This window comes from Dendropsophus ebraccatus, chromosome 13, assembly GCF_027789765.1.
Source record: "Dendropsophus ebraccatus isolate aDenEbr1 chromosome 13, aDenEbr1.pat, whole genome shotgun sequence".
In the NCBI taxonomy this organism is placed as follows: domain Eukaryota; kingdom Metazoa; phylum Chordata; class Amphibia; order Anura; family Hylidae; genus Dendropsophus; species Dendropsophus ebraccatus.
This window is the reverse complement of record NC_091466.1, coordinates 7,922,439-7,946,190: the sequence shown is the minus strand read 5'-3', so window position 1 is coordinate 7,946,190 and position 23,752 is coordinate 7,922,439. Positions and strand designations below refer to the sequence as shown.

Below are 23,752 nucleotides of genomic sequence, written 5' to 3'. Positions count from 1 at the left end.
TACCTCCTATATACAGGAATATAACTACTATAATACTGCTCCTATATACAAGAATATAACTACTATAATACTGCCTCCTATATACAGGGATATAACTACTATAATACTGCCCACTGTATACAGGGATATAACTACTATAATACTGCTCCTATATACAAGATTATAACTACTATAATACTGCCTCCTATATACAGGGATATAACTACTATAATACTGCCCCTATACAAGAATATAACTACTATAATACTGCTCCTATATACAGGGATATACTACTATAATACTGCCCCTATATACAGAAATATAACTACTATAATACTGCTCCTATATACAGGAATATAACTACTATAATACTGCCCCCTATATACAGGAATATAACTACTATAATGCGGTTCAGGGAAGAAAAAGAGTACCTGCGCGGTGGTACACGGGGCAATATGGCTTGATCAATTCATATACAGACACTCTGGTGTTGATTTTTAATATAGGCCTAGCGGCATTAGTATCAGCCATAGATGGGATGTGCAGCGGCTCCATTCTCTCCAGTTCGTGTTTTACAATTCTCCCTCTCTGAACAGCTAGCACTCCTTTATAAGACCCACATGACCAAAATTAGCAGGATATGCCTGTGCTCACATGTCTGGACCCTATGTCTTCCCCATTCTGTGAGAGCAGCAATGGTAAGTGTAATACCATATCCATACTTGTGTCATTTGGCGGCAGCCTTCCCCGCCGGTGGTGCTGGCTGGGTTTTGGTGGGGCTTTTTGGGTCTGGTCCTGTGACATTGGGGTTGCAGGGCCGTTCCATGGCCTCCCTTCCCTGCATGTGCACGCTTTGCGGGGTTGGCGGTCGCTGTCCGACACGGTGTGGAGTTAGCGTAGGGACCCGTGTGGACCAGAGGACCTGCGCGGTGGTACACGGGGCAATATGGCTTGATCAATTCATATACAGACACTCTGGTGTTGATTTTTAATATAGGCCTAGCGGCATTAGTATCAGCCATAGATGGGATGTGCAGCGGTTCCATTCTCTCCAGTTCGTATAACTACTATAATACTGCCCCCTATATACAGGGATATAACTACTATAATACTGCTCCTATATACAGGAATATAACTACTATAATACTGCTCCTATATACAAGAATATAACTACTATAATACTGCTCCCTATATACAAGAATATAACTACTATAATACTGCCCCTATATACAGGAATATAACTACTATAATACTGCTCCTATATACAGGGATATAACTACTATAATACTGCCCCTATATACAGGGATATAACTACTATAATACTGCTTCTATATACAGGGATATAACTACTATAATACTGCTCCTATATACAGGAATATAACTACTATAATACTGCTCCTATATACAGGAATATAACTACTATAATACTGCTCCTATATACAGGGATATAACTACTATAATACTGCTCCTATATACAAGAATATAACTACTATAATACTGCTCCTATATACAGGGATATAACTACTATAATACTGCTCCTATATACAGGAATATTACTACTATAATACTGCTCCTATATACAGGAATATTACTACTATAATACTGCTCCTATATACAGGAATATAACTACTATAATACTGCTCCTATATACAGGAATATAACTACTATAATACTGCTCCTATATACAAGAATATAACTACTATAATACCGCCCCTATATACAGGGATATAACTACTATAATACTGCTCCTATATACAGGGATATAACTACTATAATACTGCTCCTATATACAGGGATATAACTACTATAATACTGCTCCTATATACAGGGATATAACTACTATAATACCGCCCCTATATACAGGGATATACTCCTATAATACTGCCCCTATATACAGGGATATACTCCTATAATACTGCCCCTATATACAGGGATATACTCCTATAATACCGCCCCTATATACAGGGATATACTCCTATAATACCGGCCCGGTGTAGTATATAGCGGCTGTCTCCACCATTCCTCTCTCCCGGCCGCAGGACACATGGCGCACAGCTGGGGTAACACCACACATAACACCACACATAACACCACACATAACACTACAATAACACCACACATAACACTACACATAACACTACACATAACACCACACATAACACCACACATAACACCACACATAACACCACACATAACACCACACATAACACCACACATAACACTACACATAACACCACACATAACACCACACATAACACCACACATAACACTACAATAACACCACACATAACACCACACATAACACTACAATAACACTACACATAACACCACACATAACACCACACATAACACCACACATAACACCACACATAACACCACACATAACACCACACATGACACCACACATGACACCACACATGACACCACACATGACACTACACATAACACTACACATAACACCACACATAACACCACACATAACACCACACATAACACCACACATAACACCACACATGACACTACACATAACACCACACATAACACATAACACCACACATAACACCACACATAACACATAACACCACACATAACACCACACATAACACCACACATAACACCACACATAACACCACACATAACACCACACATAACACCACACATAACACTACACATAACACTACACATAACACCACACATAACACCACACATAACACTACACATAACACCACACATAACACCACACATAACACCACACATAACACTACACATAACACCACACATAACACTACACATAACACTACACATAACACCACACATACAGTGACCCTGAGCCCAGCTCTGCTACATCTCTACACTCACCCAGCATGGAACAGGTTAACCCCTCACACCGCCCCCCCATGTACCGTGCTCTACAAGCCCGCAGGAGGCTCACAGCGCACTGTCCCGGACCGTCCCCGGAGTTACCGGCACTTACAGGGAACTGCGAGGTGGAGCACGAGAAGATCTTCTTCATGGTGCGGAGGAGAGTGCGGAGATTCCCGGGAGGAGGAGGCGGCGGCGGCGGCTAGGAGCTCATCCTGACGGTGCGACCGGGACCGAGCGGCAACACTGACAGCGAGAGGAGAGGGGCGGGGCCTCAGCGGCACACAGACACGCCCCCAGATTAACACCTCCAGCGCCGGAGCATCGCTGCTACTACTACAGCTACCGGGGAGTCACACACTGTACCCCAAGTGTCACCATCACCCTGCACCCCAAGTGTCACCATCACCCTGCACCCCAAGTGTCACTATCCTGCACCCCAAGTGTCACTATCCTGCACCCCAAGTGTCACTATCCTGTACCCCAAGTGTCATCACCCTGCACCCCAAGTGTCACCATCACCCTGTACCCCAAGTGTCACTATCCTGCACCCCAAGTGTCACCATCACCCTGTACCCCAAGTGTCACTATCCTGCACCCCAAGTGTCACCATCACCCTGCACCCCAAGTGTCACTATCCTGCACCCCAAGTGTCACTATCCTGTACCCCAAGTGTCACTATCCTGCACCCCAAGTGTCACCATCACCCTGCACCCCAAGTGTCACTATCCTGTACCCCAAGTGTCACCATCACCCTGCACCCCAAGTGTCACTATCCTGCACCCCAAGTGTCACCATCACCCTGCACCCCAAGTGTCACTATCCTGCACCCCAAGTGTCACTATCCTGCACCCCAAGTGTCACCATCACCCTGCACCCCAAGTGTCACCATCCTGTACCCCAAGTGTCACCATCACCTTGCACCCCAAGTGTCACTATCCTGCACCCCAAGTGTCACTATCCTGCACCCCAAGTGTCACCATCACCCTGCACCCCAAGTGTCACCATCACCCTGCACCCCAAGTGTCACTATCCTGCACCCCAAGAGTCACTATCCTGCACCCCAAGTGTCACTATCCTGCACCCCAAGTGTCACCATCACCCTGCACCCCAAGTGTCACCATCCTGTACCCCAAGTGTCACCATCACCCTGCACCCCAAGTGTCATTATCCTGCACCCCAAGTGTCTCTATCCTGTACCCCAAGTGTCATCACCCTGCACCCCAAGTGTCACTATCCTGCACCCCAAGTGTCACCATCACCCTGCACCCCAAGTGTCACCATCACCCTGCACCCCAAGTGTCACTATCCTGCACCCAAGAGTCACTATCCTGCACCCCAAGTGTCATTATCCTGCACCCCAAGTGTCACTATCCTGCACCCCAAGTGTCATTATCCTGTACCCCAAGTGTCATTATCCTGTACCCCAAGTGTCACTATCCTGCACCCCAAGTGTCACCATCACCCTGCACCCCAAGTATCACCATCACCCTGCACCCCAAGTGTCACTATCCTGCACCCCAAGTGTCACTATCCTGCACCCCAAGTGTCAGCGTGTGACTATCCTGTCCCCCAAGTGCCACTATCCTGTCCCCCAAGTGTCACTATCCTGCACCCCGAGTGTCACTATCCTGCACCCCAAGTGTCATTATCCTGTACCCCAAGTGTCACTATCCTGCACCCCAAGTGTCACCATCCTGCACCCCGAGTGTCACCATCCTGCACCCCAAGTGTCATTATCCTGCACCCTAAGTGTCACCATCACCCTTCACCCCAAGTGTCACTATCCTGCACCCCAAGTGTCACTATCCTGCACCCCAAGTGTCACCATCCTGCACCCCAAGTGTCACCGTCCTGCACCCCAAGTGTCACCATCCTGCACCCCAAGTGTCATTATCCTGTACCCCAAGTGTCATTATCCTGTACCCCAAGTGACACCGTCCTGTACCCCAAGTGTCACTATCCTGTACCACAAGTGTCACTATGCTGTACCCCAAGTGTCACCATCCTGCACCCCAAGTGTCACCGTCCTGCACCCCAAGTGTCACCGTCCTGCACCCCAAGTGTCACCATCCTGTACCCCAAGTGTCACCATCCTGCACCCCAAGTCTCACCATCCTGTACCCCAAGTCTCATTATCCTGTACCCCAAGTGTCACCATCCTGTACCCCAAGTGTCACCGTCCTGTACCCCCAGTGTCACTATCCTGTACCCCCAGTGTCACTATCCTGTACCCCCAGTGTCACTATCCTGTACCCCAAGTGTCACCATCACCCTGCACCCCAAGTGTCACTATCCTGTACCTCAAGTGTCACCATCCTGTCCCCCAAGTGTCACCATCCTGTCCCCCAAGTGTCACTATCCTGCACCCAGAGTGTCACTATCCTGCACCCCGAGTGTCACCATCCTGCACCCCAAGTGTCACCATCCTGTCCCCCAAGTGTCACCATCCTGTCCCCCAAGTGTCACTATCCTGCACCCAGAGTGTCACTATCCTGTACCCCGAGTGTCACTATCCTGTCCCCCAAGTGTCAGCGTGTTACTATCCTGTACCCCGAGTGTCACCGTCCTGTACCCCAAGTGTCACCGTCCTGCACCCCAAGTGTCACTATCCTGTACCCCAAGTGTCACCATCCTGTACCCCGAGTGTCACTATCCTGTCCCCCAAGTGTCAGCGTGTTACTATCCTGTACCCCGAGTGTCACCACCCTGTACCCCAAGTGTCACTATCCTGTACCCCGAGTGTCACCACCCTGTACCCCAGGACTGTGTAGTACGTATGATATGTGTATGTGAGTCTGCGCTGCTGTCAGGGGGGTGGGCGGTCACAGTGTGGAGGGGAGTGGGCGCTCAGGTATGTGAGTGGAGGATAATGTCAGTCAGATATGAGGCGGTGGAGTTTATATAAGGTTACATGAGGCAGATACGTGACTGCAGCCGCTGGATATGTTCTGCGGATTATAGGCAGCCATTTCTTATCTGTAGGTCATTCAGGGAAGGGAATCACCTGACTGCAGACTACACAGGGTTATTGCTGGTCTGTAACCATGGAGACACATAGGCCTGCCAGCTGCATACACAGAACCATCACATCTATTACTGACAGTCTGTAACCATGGAGACACATAGGCCTGTCAGCTGCATACACAGAACCATCACATCTATTACTGACAGTCTGTAACCATGGAGACACATAGGCCTGCCTGCCAGCTGCATACATAAGAACCATTACAACTATTACCGATGGTCTGTTACCATGGAGACACATAGGCCTGCCTGCCAGTTGCATACACAGAACCATCACATCTATTACTGACAGTCTGTAACCATGGAGACACATAGGCCTGCCAGCTGCATACATAGGACCATCACATCTATTACTGACAGTCTGTAACCATGGAGACACATAGGCCTGCCAGCTGCATACTCAGCCATCACAACTATTACTGACAGTCTGTAACCATGGAGACACATAGGCCTGCCAGCTGCATACTCAACCATCACAACTATTACTGACAGTCTGTAACCATGGAGACACATAGGCCTGCCAGCTGCATACACAGTGCCATCACATCTACTACTGACAGTCTGTTACCATGGAGACACATAGGCCTGCCTGCCAGCTGCATACATAGAACCATCACATCTATTACTGACGGTCTGTAACCATGGAGACACATAGGCCTGCCAGCTGCATACACAGAACCATCTCATCTATAAATGACGGTCTGTAACCATGGAGACACATAGGCCTGCCTGCCAGCTGCATACATAGAACCATCACATCTATTACTGACGGTCTGTTACCATGGAGACACATAGGCCTGCCTGCTGCATACTCAGAACCAGCACATCTATAACTGACGGTCTGTAACCATGGAGACACATAGGCCTGCTTGCCAGCTGCATACATAGAACCATTACAACTATTACCGATGGTCTGTTACCATGGAGACACATAGGCCTGCCTGCCAGCTGCATACTCAGAGCCTATTACTGAGGTTGATTCCTTATGGATTCACCGTCGTCCTCTCACAGATATTTCCACCTTATTCCACAGCATGAAGGAAATGTAAACTATTCTGGGAATGTAGGCGACGCGTTTTATGCTCGGACTCTCCGCAGCCCGTATTTACCCGTAATCACAAGGAGACGCGTTTAGAGGTGACGCAGCAATGTGACTACACCCTCGCTTAGATACTCTGACAACAACACCTGGAACTCAGTGTAACCAATCCGGTGAGATCAGAGGGAAAGGTATTTTTGGCCACTGATCTCTTCGAGGGACACTATGGTCACTGTATTTTCTTCTATGGACGTTTCGGAGGCAGAATTGTGCCCCACACATTGGTAATGGTGGAAATGAGAGGATTCCTGCCCTGTCCAAGCATGAAGGAGCCATAAATACCTGACGCGTTTTGGACTCTATAATGTAGTCACATTCCTACATGTGTCTTTACATGTCACCCATACAGGATACAGGAGAGGGCTTCCTGGCATCCTGGTTATGGTCATCAACTAGGCCGGATTTCAGACCGTTGCCATAGACAACAGGTGTCAATCCTGGGGCCCTGCAGCTGTTGCAAAACTACAATTCCCATCATGCCTGGACAGCCGAAGGCTGTCCAGGCATGATGGGAGTTGTAGTTTTGCAACAGCTGGAGGGCAGCAAGTTTGACCCTTCTACCATAGACAACTGCCTATATGGCTCAGGTGTATACAGGCAGGTGAGGGGTTAACCCAGGCGTGCTGGGGGCGATGTGGCGGCCATATGTCCCCGATTTCACGACTCTCTCTCGTGCAGACAGGGCCGGGCGTGCCTGACAGGTGAGGACGGTTCACTCTTTATTACCTTGATAAAGTAAAGAGACCCAGAAACAAAAACACCCATCACAGGGTGTCATCCACCGAAACTGAGCGTGCAGGTCGGGGCATGCTCTGCGGGGAGCGCTTCCTGTGTGGTGGGGCGGGCGAAACAGCTGTCGCCTTCCCAAACCAAAACCAACACAGGAGAGGAAATATGGAAGCTGGACAGGGTCAGAGGGCAGAGGGGCAGGATGTGAGATACTCTGCATATAACAAGGATATCCACTACTGAGGGGACAGAGCAATGTTCTGCAGAGAGGTCAGGGGTGTAATACTCTGCAGAATATATAACTATGTATGAGGAAGCAGAGAGGACAGAGCGATGTTCTGCAGATCAGATCAAGGGTGTAATAATCTGCATGATATATCACTACGTATCAGGAGGTGGAGAGGACAGAGCCATGTTCTGCAGATCAGATCAAGGGTGTAATAATCTGCATGATATATCACAACATATCAGGAGGTAAAGAGTGATGTTCTGTAGAGAGGTCAGGGGTGTAATACTCTGCAGGATATATCCCTATGTAGCTGTCAATAGTTATAGAAGACAGAGCGATGTTCTGCAGATCAGGGGTGTATTAATCTGCAAGATATATCACTATGTATCAGGAGATAGAGAGGATGCAGCAATGTTCTGCAGATCAGGACAGGGGTGCAATAATCTGCACAAAATATCTTTATGTATCTGTCAGGAGATAGAGACGATAAAGTGATGTTCTGCAGATCAGGGGTGTAATAATCTGCAGGATATATCAGTATGTATCTGTCAAGAGGTAGACAGGACAGATCGATGTTCTACAGGTTTGTTACGAGGTCAGGGGTGTGATACTCTGCAGGATATATCATTATGTATCAGAAGGTAGAGAGGATAGAGCGATGTTCTGCAGGTTTGTAGAGAGGTCAGGGGTGTAATGCTCTGCAGGATAAATCAATATGTATCAGGAGGTAGAGAGGACAGAGCGATGTTCTGCAGATCAGTGGTGTAATACTCTGCAGGATATATCACTATGTATCAGGAGGCAGAGAGGACAGAGGGATGTTCTGCAGATCAGTGGTGTAATAATCTGCAGGATATATCACTATGTATCAGAAGGTAGAAAGGACAGAGCAGATCTCTAGCGGGGTCAGTGGTGTAATGCTCTGCAGAACATAACCAGTAAATTACATGAACCGTGGCTTAGGTTGCGTCCACTTTAAATCCGCAGAGCGTTTCACAATCTCAGGTCAGGACGTGTTTATTCTGGAGAAAGTCGAAGAGTTAAATAAACAGCAGTATCCGGCCGTCTCTGCCGCACACACAATGATGCAAATAATGGATCCCATCAGCAGTGCAGGCGGGTAATAATGGATGTCTCCCGCACAGCCCTGTTCACACACACAGGTGACCCAGAAACTGATGCGAGTCATGTTCAGTGGCCTCACGAGCCCGGGGTTACAGTATGATCTCAGCTCCGGGATCCTCACCAGTCGGCTGATAATTACACCTTAAGGAACAAGGCCAAGAAAGACTGTAAAACCTGCACAATTAGCTTTATGGAGGATATAAAAGGTGTCGATGGACTCATGCCAATGGCCCTATCGCACTGACGGTATAATACCACGGCCCTACCGCACTGACGGTATTATACCATGGCCCTACCGCACTGATGGTATTATACCACGGCCCTACCGCACTGACGGTATTATACCATGGCCCTACCGCACTGATGGTATTACACCATGGCTCTACCGCACACTGACCGTATTATACTATGGCCCTATCGCACTAACTGTACAGGACAAACATGGCTGACGGTATTATACCATGGCTCTACCGCACACTGACGGTATTATACTATGGCCCTACCACACTGACTGTACAGGACAAACATGGCTGACGGTATTATACCATGGCTCTACCACACTGTCGGTATTAATATACCATGGTTCTACCGCACTGACTATACAGGACAAACATGGCTGACAGTATTATACCATGGCTCTACCACACTGACGGTATTAATATACCATGGTTCTACCGCACTGACTATACAGGACAAACATGGCTGACAGTATTATACCATGGCTCTACCACACTGACAGTAAAGGACAAACATGGCGGACAGTATTATTATACCATGGCTCTACCGCACTGACTGTATTAAACCATGGCCCTACCACACTGATTGTACAGGACAAACATGGCTGACGGTATTATACTATGGCCCTACCACACTGACTGTACAGGACAAACATGGCTGATGGTATTATACCATGGCTCTACCACACTGACGGTATTAATATACCATGGTTCTACCGCACTGACTATACAGGACAAACATGGCTGACAGTATAATACCATGGCCCTACCCCACTGATGGTACAGGACAAAGATGGCTGCTAAGTCTCCTTCCGCCGTAGAGGAAACATCTGCCATGGAGGGGTGAACTTGGTCACCACAATACTTACATAATCTCTACTGTCCAAATGTCCATCCACAGGTATCGGAGGGGCCAGGCTGCACCAAGAAAACATGTCCCCCACCACCATGAACTGTTCACATCTGACAGGAAGCGGTGAGCCAAATTCTGCTTCTCATCAGCATGGTGCCACAAAGATGTGGACTGGCCGTGTTTCTCCACAGAGATCCGGATCCATCTGACTGGCCGTTTTTCTCCAAAGAGATCTGTCTGGATCAATCTGACCGGCCATGTTTCTCAGTAGAGATCTGGATCCATCTGACCAGCCATGTTTCTCAGTAGAGATCTGGATCCATTTGACCGGCCATGTTTCTCAGTAGAGATCTGGATCCATTTGACCGGCCATGTTTCTCAGTAGAGATCTGGATCCATCTGACCGGCCATGTTTCTCCACAGAGATCTGGAGCCATCTGACCGGCCATGTTTCTCCACAGAGATCTGGATCCATCTGACCGGCCATGTTTCTCCATAGAGATCTGGATCCATCTGACCAGCCATGTTTCTCAGTAAAGATCTTGATCCATCTGACCGGCCATGTTTCTCCATGGAGATCTGGATCCTTCTGACCGGCCATGTTTCTCCATGGAGATCTGGATCCATCTGTCCAGCCATATTTCTCCACAGAGATCTGGATCCATCTGACCGGCCATGTTTCTCCATGGAGATCTGGATCCATCTGACCGGCCATGTTTCTCCATGGAGATCTGGATCCATCTGACCGGCCATGTTTCTCCATGGAGATCTGGATCCATCTGACCGGCCATGTTTCTCCATGGAGATCTGGATCCATCTGACCGGCCATGTTTCTCCATGGAGATCTGGATCCATCTGACCAGCCATGTTTCTCCACTACTTACTACATTTTGCTCTTTAGCCCCCTGGAGTCTGGTCTTTCTGTTCTCCTCAGACAGAGTGGCCCAAGACCTCGCTCAAAGTCGGTCAGATCACTGGATTTTCCCATCTGACATACAAAACAGATCCCTGGATTTTTTTCTGTTCTCCAGAGCAGAGGTCTAATGTCTATACAGGGAAGACCCAATAGTGAGAGGACAGCGCGGTATAATATGGTGGTCACTAAGTATATAACACTCCCAGTGTGTCCTGCTTTGGATTTCTTGGCTTGGGGTTGTATGACAGCGCAGTGATGTCATTGGGGATCATCCCCTTCTTTACCTCATTTCACTCTTCTGGCACAGCGCAGTGTTTAGTGTACTGTACAGCGGTTTATGAGTGTTTAGTCTTACAGGATTTCTGTCTGCTCCTCACCTGGAGATCCTCTGTACAATTACATATATATAGAGATGAGCGAACCTCGAGCATGCCGGCATAACCGAACCCGAGAGTTCGGCTTTTGATTAGCGGGGGCTGCTGAAGTTGGACTATATCCATGTTTTCCACATAGCCTTAGGGCCCTATTCCACAGTAACGATAATTGGCCGGATTGGCCCCATTTGGTGAAATAGAGAGAACGATCAGCAGATGATTGTGTCATCGGCTGATCGTTCAGACCTAAAATCATCGTTCCCCCACCGCGCATCGCTACGGTTGAATAGCGGTGCGCGGCGGGCGACCGACGATTTGACAAGCAGCAGCAGCATACATTACCTGTCCAGGCTTCTCTGCGCGGTCTTTATCCCCGGGTCCCGCGCTCTCTATCTTCAGAATGGCCGGTCAGCTGACGGAGCGCTCAGCCAATCACAGGCTTGGACTGCCGCGGCCTGTGATTGGCTGAACGTGGCCTGTCAGCTGACCAGCCATTCTGAAGATAGCAGATCGCCGCTCGTTTACATCGTTGATCGGGCCCTCCTTGGCCGTGGAATAGGACCCTTAGGGCTTTACCCAACTTCAGCAGCCCCCACTGATCAAATGCCAAACGCTCGGGTTCGTTTATACCAGCATGCTCCATATATTGGGATACTGAAGCCTCCTGTGCTCCCTGTAATAATAATAGTAGTAATAGTAATAATAATATAATAAAGGGTGTAATATTTCCCGATCTCTTAATTCTCCCTGTAGTAATCCTTATGAGGAGCAGTCTCCTTGTTCCCTCTATAGCAATGTGGTGTCCCACCACAGGGTGCTGTCTATGGCACCTTAGCAAGTCATTCCCTCAGGTTCACACAAGTGGGAGGTGTAGTATTGTGTTTTCCCCACTATGTGTCACTACTGTCTCTAGCTAACTTATTGCACGGCTGAAGGAACAGAAGAGTTAATAGTTTTTGTCACATGTTATCTGTTGACCAGTCAAAGGTGCCAGTTCTCCTACTAAACACTAAGATAACTATGCAGTGCTAAGCTCTACTAAGGGGAGAAAAGCCAAGCAGAAAACACCTTGCCCACGCCAGGAACCTCTCAAAAACGTGCAGGGTAGTTACCTGGACCAATAGGAATCAACCCCAGTGGGACAAAGCTACAGTGAGAAAGGTCTACGTATCCTACTGCGCAGTGCAAGACGACTGGGAAACCTCAGGAGTCTGCTACACTTAGACAACTGGCGACTGGGGCTCATATTACCCAATTGGGGCGGGTATCCCACAATTAGGGGTATAAGGAGGTTCAAGGCCCGTATAGGCATCCGTGAGTACGAGTATTCTCTTCCACCTTATCTACTTCTACACCTGTTCCAGAAGAGCACACTTACTACATTGGGCAGGGCTTCTCTGGCAACTTTTACCAAAACGCACAGGACTCTGGTCTACTCCTTACGCACCTGCACCTACACCCCTCTGTACACTTTGGCTATTCTCTTTTTATGTGTGTGGCGGTACCAAAAGTCCTGGGTGGGTCGAATACCACTCCAGGCTAGTGCCCAAGTGACCCTAAACACCCCTGAGATGCAACACCTTCCGGTTACCACCAAGTACCCGTACTGACCACCGCACAGTGGCGTAGCTACCATAGAGGCAAGGTAGGCAGTTGCTATGGGGCCCATGCAGGAGGGGGGCCCGGGGGAGGAGGTAAGAACGCATGTCCTCCTGCTTAACCCCATATGTACTGCAGTGTGTAAGTGACCCAATGTTTACTTACATGCTGCAACACAAAAAAGGGTTAACAAGCAGAAGACAGAGATCTCTGCTTCACTGCACTGATAACCTCTGACCTCTGTTCTCCAGCTGGGAAATGTGCAGAGGTTATCAGTGCATGAGCAGTAAAGTATATATATATATATATATATATATATATATATATATATATGCGCAGTGCTTTGTGTTGTGCTTATGGGAGGGGGGTCCCTTACAAATTTTTGCTCGGGGGGCCCGGGGAATCCTAGCTACGCCCCTGCCACCGCAGTAACCCTTGTGAGGAGCAGTCTCCTCTTACTCCCCTTATGAGGAGTAGTCTCCTCTTTTTCCCTGTAGTAACCCTTATGAGCAGCAGTCTCCTTTTTCTCCCTTATGAGGAGCAGTCTCCTCTTTCTCCCCTTATGAGGAGCAGGGAGCAGTTATAGCAGGGAGGTGCTGGGTCATTCGTGTACAGACAGGCTGAGATAAGGATCATATTCTCCGCATATTCTCGATTCATTCCTCTAGGGGGCGCTAGACTGGTAGACACAAGTATGTTATAGCCTGAGATTACATGAGTCACACCAGTCACCTCCCATAGGCATGCTAGGGTTATGGTCCTACACCAAAAGGGTCTTTGGCGATCAGCCCACCACGCAGGATAAGGCACTTTAAAGATGGAGACCCTCCAAAGACAAGAGGCCCTAGCAGCCCCCAGCCTCTCATACTCCATAGAACGCACTTTTACCAGGTCACAAGTGTGCCCCTTACCACCTTGTCCACAGGGGGCGATACTAAACACCACACACTCCAAGTATGGGACCTCTGTGGTGTAACCCGCTGGGGGTGTAGAGGAGGTGCGGCCAGTCACTTGCCAGATGGTTAAGCGTGACGCCAGCTCTATGATGGTTGGCCGAGATATAGCCGTGCCCAGTGATGGTAATCTGGCGTGACGCCAGTGTCGGTTGGGCACACAGGTCAATACAGCTTTGCCTTGACACGATACTTTATACTTGATGAGATACTTAAAGGAGACCTGTCACCCCCCGTGCCGGGGTGACAGGCTCCCGACCCCCAGCTAGATCCCCTTATACAGACCTCATCTGGCCGAGTCCCGCTCCCAGGACGGAGATATCCCGGTCAGAAGCCGGCCTGCAGAGATGAGTCCAGCTCCATTCATTCTCTATGGATGCCGGACCTCTCCCCACAGCACGCGCCGGCTTCTGACCGGGATATCTCCGTCCCGGGAGCGGGACTTGGCCAGATGAGGTCTGTATAAGGGGATCTAGCTGGGGGTCAGGAGCCTGTCACCCCGGCATGGGGGTTGACAGGTCCTCTTTAATACTTAAGGATCCAGATCTGTACTGAGAGTAGAAAGGGTGGTACAGTCGTGCTTACTGGGTTGCGTGATGACAAGTAGAAGAGAAGATCAGAGGAGTAGAAAGGAGGATGTCAAGAGAGACTTCCAAGTAGTACTGTTCTCTGCCGGAACTTCGGAGGTAAAAATAGGAGAATACTTGAGAAGAGAGAGAATACTTGTGCCTGTCTTTTGACTCTTTGGTCTTTGCACCACCTATTGCCCACAAGTGTTGAGTGATCTGTCCTAGAGGGTGACACAAGCCCCAGACCTTGTTACCTGGGATGAGTGGAATGCTTACACCCGCGCTGCGAGATAGAGTTCATAGGCTTCTAGCAACTTTGCTCTATCCGGATCATTTCCTTTACTTGTGATGGATACTGTCCTGCACTGTGTCTCTCCTTGTCCACGGCGTGGGTTACCATGATCCCTAACTTGTCCTCTCTAGTGAAGCTTTAACACTTCATACACTTCATAGTGTTGAGTGAAGTTGCTTAGGAAGAAACTGTAGGGGACGTCCTACCTCTACAGAGTCTAAAGGCAAAAGACCCTACACTTCCTCTACCCATGTGACTTCCTTCCTACCGCACCTGTAAGGTGAGGTGAGTAGGTGAGGAGTGTGTATGAAAAAAGTAAAGAGAGACATGATAGGTGAGAAGAAGAAGGAACTCTCATTGGTGTACAGATCCATGTGACACACAAATAAACAATAACCCATTGAGTACTACAGCTGTGCAATAACTGAGCATACATGCTTGCAACGACATCTTGTAGCGAAACTCTGGCACTACTACATCACCACTTACACTTAAAAAGTGCAGGCTTTTACGAAGGGTGTAACCAATAGCAACACCCGTGGTGGGACACCACACCTGACAACTATGCTGACTAAGAATAAAGTGCTCCGGTCCCAGCCACCAAGGTTTCTGAATTCTCCATAGGCCAATTCTGCATAGGAGAGACCAAGGGCCGCCCGATGGAAGTGCCCAGCCTGCTGTATACCACAGGGACAATGATGCTCCCTGCTTTCCAGCATGCCTCCACACACCTCTCTGGGACATGATCCTCAGAGCTCCTTCACATTGTCCTTCACATACAGCGTCAAGCCAAGTCCCAAAACTTCAAGGGGATCCAGTTAGAATCCAGTAGGCCCAAACCAACCTCCAGATCAAGGCTTCGGCAATCCTAGAGCGCCAGCAGCTTCCGGAAATGGGATGGCAGGACCCTAATGTCAAGAAATTCCCTCGACAGAGTCCCCAACATCCCCAAACCCCACCGACCAATAAGCCTTAGAACCAGGGTAGCTGGAAGGTGTCCATGTGGTGTACAAAGATCCTTCGCCTACAGGAGAATACCCACGGAGGAGCCCTCTCTTTCCAAAGGTTTGTGATGTTAGTCTTGATATTCACCAAGACTATCACAGGTCTGACCATACACCCCCCATCTCCAGTGTAGGGCAGCGGAGTATAATAGATGAGTAGGTGTTCCTGGCTGACAGTGGTCGGGGGTCTGGCTGTATTGTCCAACCCCCCCCCCCCCCCCCCCCCGTGTACAGTATAATAGATGAGTAGGTGCTCCTGGCTGACAATGGTCGGGGGTCTGGCTGTCTCCCCCCTCCCCCGTGTACAGTATAATAGATGAGTAAGTGCTCCTGGCTGACAATGGTCGGGGGTCTGGCTGTGTCCCCCCCTCCCCCGTGTACAGTATAATAGATGAGTAGGTGCTCCTGTCTGACAATGGTCGGGGGTCTGGCTGTATTGTCCCCCCCTGTACAGTATAAAAGATGAGTAGGTGCTCCTGGCTGACAATGGTCGGGGGTCCCCTTGTCTCCCCCCTTCCCCTGTGTACAGTATAATAGATGAGTAGGGGCCCCTGGCTGACAATGGTCGGGCGTCTGGCTGTCTCCCCCCTCCCCCATGTACAGTATAATAGATGAGTAGGTGCTCCTGGCTAACAATGGTCGGGGGTCCCCTTGTCTCCCCCCTCCTCCGTGTACAGTATAATAGATGAGTAGGTGTTCCTGGCTGACAATGGTCGGGGGTCCCCTTGTCTCCCCCTCCCCGTGTACAGTATAATAGATCAGTAGGTGTTCCTGGCTGACAATGGTCGGGGGTCTGGCTGTCTCCCCCCTCCCCCATGTACAGTATAATAGATGAGTAGGTGTTCCTGGCTGACAATGGTCGGGGGTCTGGCTGTCTCCCCCCTCCCCCATGTACAGTATAATAGATGAGTAGGTGTTCCTGGCAGACAATGGTCGGGGGTCCTCTTGTCTCCCCCCTCCTCCGTGTACAGTATAATAGATGAGTAGGGGCCCCTGGCTGACAATGGTCGGGGGTCTGGCTGTCTCCCCCCTCCCCCGTGTACAGTATAATAGATGAGTAAGTGCTCCTGGCTGACAATGGTCGGGGGTCTGGCTGTCTCCCCCCTCCCCCGTGTACAGTATAATAGATGAGTAGGTGTTCCTGGCTGACAATGGTCGGGGGTCTGGCTGTCTCCCCCCTCCCCTATGTACAGTATAATAGATCAGTAGGTGTTCCTGGCTGACAATGGTCAGGGGTCCCCTTGTCTCTCCCCTCCCCCGTGTACAGTATAATAGATCAGTAGGGGCTCCTGGCTGACAATGGTCGGGGGTCTGGCTGTCTCCCCCCTCCCCCGTGTACAGTATAATAGATCAGTAGCTGCTCCTGGCTGACAATGGTCGGGGGTCCCCTTTCTCCCCCTCTCCCCCGTGTACAGTATAATAGATCAGTAGGGGCTCCTGGCTGACAATGGTCGGGGGTCCCCTTTCTCCCCCTCTCCCCCGTGTACAGTATAATAGAGGAATAGGTGCTCCTGGCTGACAATGGTCGGGGGTCTGGCTGTCCCCCCTCTCCCCCGTGTACAGTATAATAGATGAGTAGGGGCTCCTGGCTGACAATGGTCGGGGGTCCCGTTGTCTCCCCCTCCCCTATGTACAGTATAATAGATCAGTCGGGGTTGTGTACAGTATAATAGATGAGTAGGTGCTCCTGGCTGACAATGGTCGGGGGTCCCGTTGTCTCCCCCCTCCCCCGTGTACAGTATAATAGATGAGTAGGGGCTCCTGGCTGACAATGGTCGGGGGTCCCGTTGTCTCCCCCTCCCCTATGTACAGTATAATAGATCAGTCGGGGTTGTGTACAGTATAATAGATGAGTAGGTGCTCCTGGCTGACAATGGTCGGGGGTCCCGTTGTCTCCCCCCTCCCCCGTGTACAGTATAATAGATGAGTAGGGGCTCCTGGCTGACAATGGTCGGGGGTCCCGTTGTCTCCCCTCTCCCCCGTGTACAGTATAATAGATGAGTAGGGGCTCCTGGCTGACAATGGTCGGGGGTCCCGTTGTCTCCCCCTCCCCTATGTACAGTATAATAGATCAGTCGGGGTTGTGTACAGTATAATAGATGAGTAGGTGCTCCTGGCTGACAATGGTCGGGGGTCCCGTTGTCTCCCCCCTCCCCCGTGTACAGTATAATAGATCAGTCGAGGTTGTGTACACAGGTGTTATGTAGACGGGGGAGTCGTGTCCTGTACGCACAGTACTCCGCATACTCTCACACAAAGGCTTTAAGAACACACTGAAAAGATCTTTTGTGTTATGTAATACAATCTTAATGTGTTGTTCAATGAGAACTTTCATTATAAAAGATCCCAACCAGTCAGTGCCAGCCGGGGGCAGCCTGAGAGAAAGGGACGCCCAGCCCCCCTAGTGAGGTGGGCCGCAGACCCCAGAGGGTCCCCAGGAGGATACATGACATCCGCATAGTATACACTACAATGGGTGGACTCCACCCTGCCTAACAATCAGCAGCCAGAAATAGACTGAGCGCCCATCTATAGGACAGCGCCTAACCACACCGGGCCTAACCCCGCCGGCCGCCATCAGACTCCGCTCCAGCTCCCAGGATGACGTATAACCGCATGTGATTGAAGGAATGTGATTGTAAAAAGAGGAGCCGGCTGAATGCGATCCGGCAGATTAAGCTTCTTACTAAAGTCCCAGGAAATAGGAGAAACAGATGAGATTTTGCGTCTTCAGGCGATTTACACATGAACTTTGTATCAGGAGTCAGTGGTGAGACAAGTGACAATATGTCTGGTACAATGGTGCCCCCTGGTGGCAGAAGTGTAGCTTTGCCTGCTGGGAGATAACAAAACTCTGTATATTATATGCTACTATATATGACTATATACTGCTGTATACTACTGTATATATAGTTACTCACAGTGACCAGGTTTGGGTAATTTCCTCCAGGTATTTTCTAGGACTCATATACCTCGCAACGTGCTAAGAGCAAAAGGGGGGCATTCAAGGCATGATGCCATGCCCCAAAGCCACACCCACATCATACCATGCCTACATAGCCACACCCACATCATACCATGCCTACACAGCCACACGCACATCATACCATGCATACACAGCCACACGCACATCATACCATGCCTACATAGCCACACCCACATCATACCATGCCTACATAGCCACACCCACATCATACCATGCCTACATAGCCACACCCACATCATACCACACGATACCAAGCCCCCATAGCCACACCCACATGATACCAAGCCCACATAGCCACACCCACATGATACCATGCCTACATAGCCACACCCACATCATACCATGCCTACATAGCCACACCCACATCATACCATGCCTACATAGCCACACCCACATCATACTATGCCCACATAGCCACACCCACATCATATCATGCCTACATAGCCACACCCACATCATACCATACCTACATAGCCACACCCACATCATACCATGCCTACATAGCCACACCCACATCATACCATGCCTACATAGCCACACCCACATCATACCATGCCTACATAGCCACACCCACATCATACTATGCCCACATAGCCACACCCACATCATACCACACGATACCAAGCCCCCATAGCCACACCCACATCATACCAAGCCCCATAGCCAAACCCACAACAGATTAAGCTCCAGCACCACCCTCACCTCTATACAAAGTCCACAACTGTATTGCTCCACAATGTAACAGTGCCCACTTTGTGCCCCCATGTAGTAATTCAGACCTTCAGACGTTCTCTATGCTCTCAAATAGTAGAAAAGCCCCTCAGAGACCCTCAGAGATAAGCCCCCACTGTGCCCTATAGAAGTCAGGCCTCTCTGTGCCTCTATTTAGAAGTTAGGCCTTCTATGTGCCCCAATATAGTAGTTAGGGCCCTCTGTATCCCCATATAGTAGTTAGGCCCCTCTGTCTCCATTCAGTAGTTAGAACCCTGTGTCCACCATCTAGTAGTTTGGCCTCTCTGTGCTCCCATTTATTAGTCCGGCCCCTCTGTGTCTCCATATTTTAATGGTGCTATCTGTGCCCTTTCCCTCATATATTAATTAGGGCCCCATGTACCCTCATATAGTAGTTAGGTCCCTCTGTTTCAATATGATAGTTAGGCCCCTTTGTGTCCCCACATAGTATTTAGGCCCCCTTCTATATAGTAGTTAGGCCTCCCTATGAAGGTAGCCCCCCCCCCCCCCCCCATACAGCTAATCCCCCTGTAGGTAGTCTCCCTTTTAAGTAGGAATCCCCCTGTAAGTAATCCCATCCCCCAATAGTAAGCCCACCAGCATGTAGTATTGTCTATGTAGGCATCCCCCTGTAGGTAATCCCAACTGGCAGTTAGCCCCCCCACCAGACATCCCCTTTTTAGTCATTCCCCTGGTAGTTAGCCCCACCCCCTCCCCATGTAGGAATCCCCCATAGTAGTAGGCACTCCTGCTCCCCATGTAGGCATCCCCTTGTTAATTACCCCCCCCCCCCCCCCATGTTGGCATCTCCCAAGAGACATGTGCAGCGTTCAGAGCTGAAAACTCTGATCTCTGCTGGGGTGCGGAAACTAAATCCCTGTTCATACTGTGTAACACTGAGTACTATTGTATATTATTATCTCTTACTGTATATTACAGTTTGCTATTGTATAACATTGTATATTACAGTATGCTATTGTATAACATTGTATATCACTGTATGACATTATATTTTACTGTGCATTACCATCTATCACTATATAACATTGTATATTACTGTATAAGGCTGGGTTCACACAGCGTATGACACCGGCCGTTCTGTGACCCGGCCATGTCACAGAATCGTCGGTGTCAGTGAAGCTTATCCCGGGATGAACTTTATTTCTATTGAATTGGGATGTGGGCGCATCCGTGTGCGCCCACATCCCAATTCACCATTGCACCCAATGGAGACTGTGGCCGGAGCCGCACTCTCCATTGTGTGAGCTGTCAGTGTTGTGTGGCCATTTTTCAATGAATAGCGGCTGCACAAAACGGACATGTCAGTTTTCCTTGAAGCCACTAGGACTGTGTATACACTCTGGCTGCGATTCCATAGACTGCAGCACAACGCAAATTTTCTATTAATCACGGCCGTTGCTGCAAATCGGCAACAGCGGACGTGATTAATAGAAAATTTACATTGTGTGAATGTGGCCTAATACTGCATGTTACTGTATATTATAATCTATTACAGTATATTACAGTATGCTATTGTATAATAATGTATATTACAGTATGCAATTGTATAACGTTATATATTACTGTATGACATTACATATTACTATAATACTTATAATACTACATGCTGCTGTATATTTTGTAACTTATTACTGTTATTACATATTATATATGATGATTATTAGATATGATATTGTATATAACGGCATATTATTATATAACCTTAGATATTACTGTACGCATCTCTACGCTAGAAAGAAGAAGAATCCAAAGACCCTCACACTCTCTATACTCATCACCTCACTTGGGGTGCACGATAGTGACACTCGGGGCGCACGACAGTGACACTCGGGGCGCACGACAGTGACACTCGGGGCACAGGACAAGGACACTCGGGGCACAGGACAAGGACACTCGGGGCACAGGACAAGGACACTCGGGGCACAGGACAAGGACACTCGGGGCACAGGACAAGGACACTCGGGGCGCAGGACAGTGACACTCGGGGCACAGGACAAGGACACTCGGGGTACAGGACAAGGACACTTGGGGTGCAGGACAAGGACACTCGGGGTACAGGATAGTGACACTTGGGGTGCAGGACAGTGACACTCGGGGTACAGGATAGTGACACTTGGGGTGCAGGACAGTGACACGCTGACGGTTGTCTCTGAAGACATAGGGGGAGATTTAACAAACTGGTGTAAAGTGAAACTGGCTCAGTTGCCCCTAGCAACCAATCAGATTCCTCCTTTCATTCCTCACAGACTCTATGGAAAATGAAAGGTGGAATCTGATTGGTCGCTAGGGGCAACTGAGCCAGATTCACTTTACACCAGTTTGATAAATCTCCCCCAATATACATATAATCAGTACTGGAACATTATAAGAGGAATAACCGATATACATCACCAGTTATATAATGTTATATGGAGTGATATAAGAGCAGCGGCCGGGATCACTGGTCTCAGCACCCGGTTACTGGGACATACAGTAGGGATCATGGTGGGCAGGAGATTCCTACTCTCCCTCCCATTTATGAAAACTACGTCCTGAACTGGCTGATAACAGAGAGCTACAGACCGCATACACTGACCGCATACACTGTACACAGTCACAGACAGATCGCTTAGCGTCCATCTACAGGCTATGGTATTCTGTCAGCTGAGCAGGCATGCTGGGAGTTGTAGTTGTGCAGACATGCTGGGAGTTGTAGTTGTCTGTGAGCCCATATACCAGCTTTTACATCAGACATCGCTGTGGCTATCTGGCAGCATCATCTCTGTGGCTGTCAGGTGTATGGTGCCCGCTGTCAGTGCCAGCTGGTATACGGCTCCACCCTGTGCCCTGCCCCCTGTGTCACCATTACTGCCCCCCACACCTCATCCTTCACCCCCCACCATGGCTGTGCCCCTTTTCTCACCCTCATTGCCCCCCACACCTTGTCCTTCACCCCCTATCATGGCTGTGCCCATTATCTCACCCTCATTGCCCCCCACACCTCGTCCTTCACCCCCCACCATGGCTGTGCCCCTTTTCTCACCCTCATTGCCCCCCACACCTTGTCCTTCACCCCCTATCATGGCTGTGCCCATTATCTTACCCTCATTGCCCTCCACACCTCGTCCTTCGCCCCCCACCATGGCTGTGCCCCCGCTCTACTCACCGCTGTCGGCCTGTACGTCTGTTTAGTGAATAGGCTCTGCCACTTCCTCATGGCAGCCATGCCCTCCTGGCATACAGGTAGTGATGGGAGACACCGACTCCGCCACTCACATCACATGGAAACCAAAACCTTCCTGGGCTGATTTAACCATTTCCAGGCTGGAGGACTGTAGCGGAGAGGTTATGTGACGGTGGGGACACCTGATGGAGTCTCGTCCCTCCCAGCAATGACCTGTGGATCCCTCTATGGACACTAACAGGTTAATAATGACTGTAGATAGGAGGGTGGGTGGTACTCGGGGGTCCACTCATCCCACCCTCCCCTCCATGACCCCCAATGGGGTAGGACAACTTTCCTGAAGCCTTTGTAATGATGACAAGGGGGGCCGCTCTCTGGTGACACATCGGTGTGAACTGTACATAACACAACTATTTTAAGCCTGTAACAATGGCTCGGAGGGACGCCTTTATATATGCTAATGGCAGGGCGGGTTACGCAACATGTCACATTTAACCTCTTCCTGACTCTATTCCTAGATTAAACTTTATTCAGCGGGCTCCCCTCGCCTCTCAATGATCCCGTCACCTATCACCCCATAGATATCATACCATCCTGGTCCTAGAACAGGTCATACAGGGTGGGCCAAACCCACTGACCAACCATCTAATGTATATGGGGGTCACAACGCCCCCTTTTGCAGATGGCGAGGGAGAGAAGAGTCCGGCATGTTGGATTTTAAGCGCCCAGAACTTTTATTCTTGGAGTCCAGAAATATTCTGCCCATTGATAACATATGTATACTCAGACGAACTGAGCGTGCATGTGTATGGGGGGTCAGGAGAGATAGCTGTCGGCTGAGTGTGCATGTGTATGGGGGGTCAGGAGAGATAGCTGTCGGCTGAGTGTACATGTATATGGGGGGTCAGGAGAGATAGCTGTCGGCTGAGTGTACATGTATATGGGGGGTCAGGAGAGATAGCTGTCGGCTGAGTGTACATGTATATGGGGGGTCAGGAGAGATA

The 23,752-nt window shown here is 49.3% G+C and overlaps 1 protein-coding gene across 2 annotated transcripts in view; it reads right to left on the bottom strand.

Annotated features, from left to right (window-relative positions):
* The window catches only part of ANKRD35 (ankyrin repeat domain 35), a 48,078-nt gene extending 24,971 nt beyond the window's left edge, over positions 1–23,107 (bottom strand). Inside the window, exon 1 of one of the 2 annotated variants that reach the window (XM_069950169.1) lies at positions 22,731–23,107. In XM_069950169.1, coding sequence (XP_069806270.1) covers positions 22,731–22,790 — 60 coding nt within the window. In that variant the 5' untranslated portion in view covers positions 22,791–23,107. Of the gene's footprint in view, positions 1–2,953; positions 3,109–22,730 lie in introns of those variants that run through there. The other variant, XM_069950170.1, reaches the window with a different exon arrangement.
* Between the last annotated feature and the right edge of the window lie 645 nt (positions 23,108–23,752).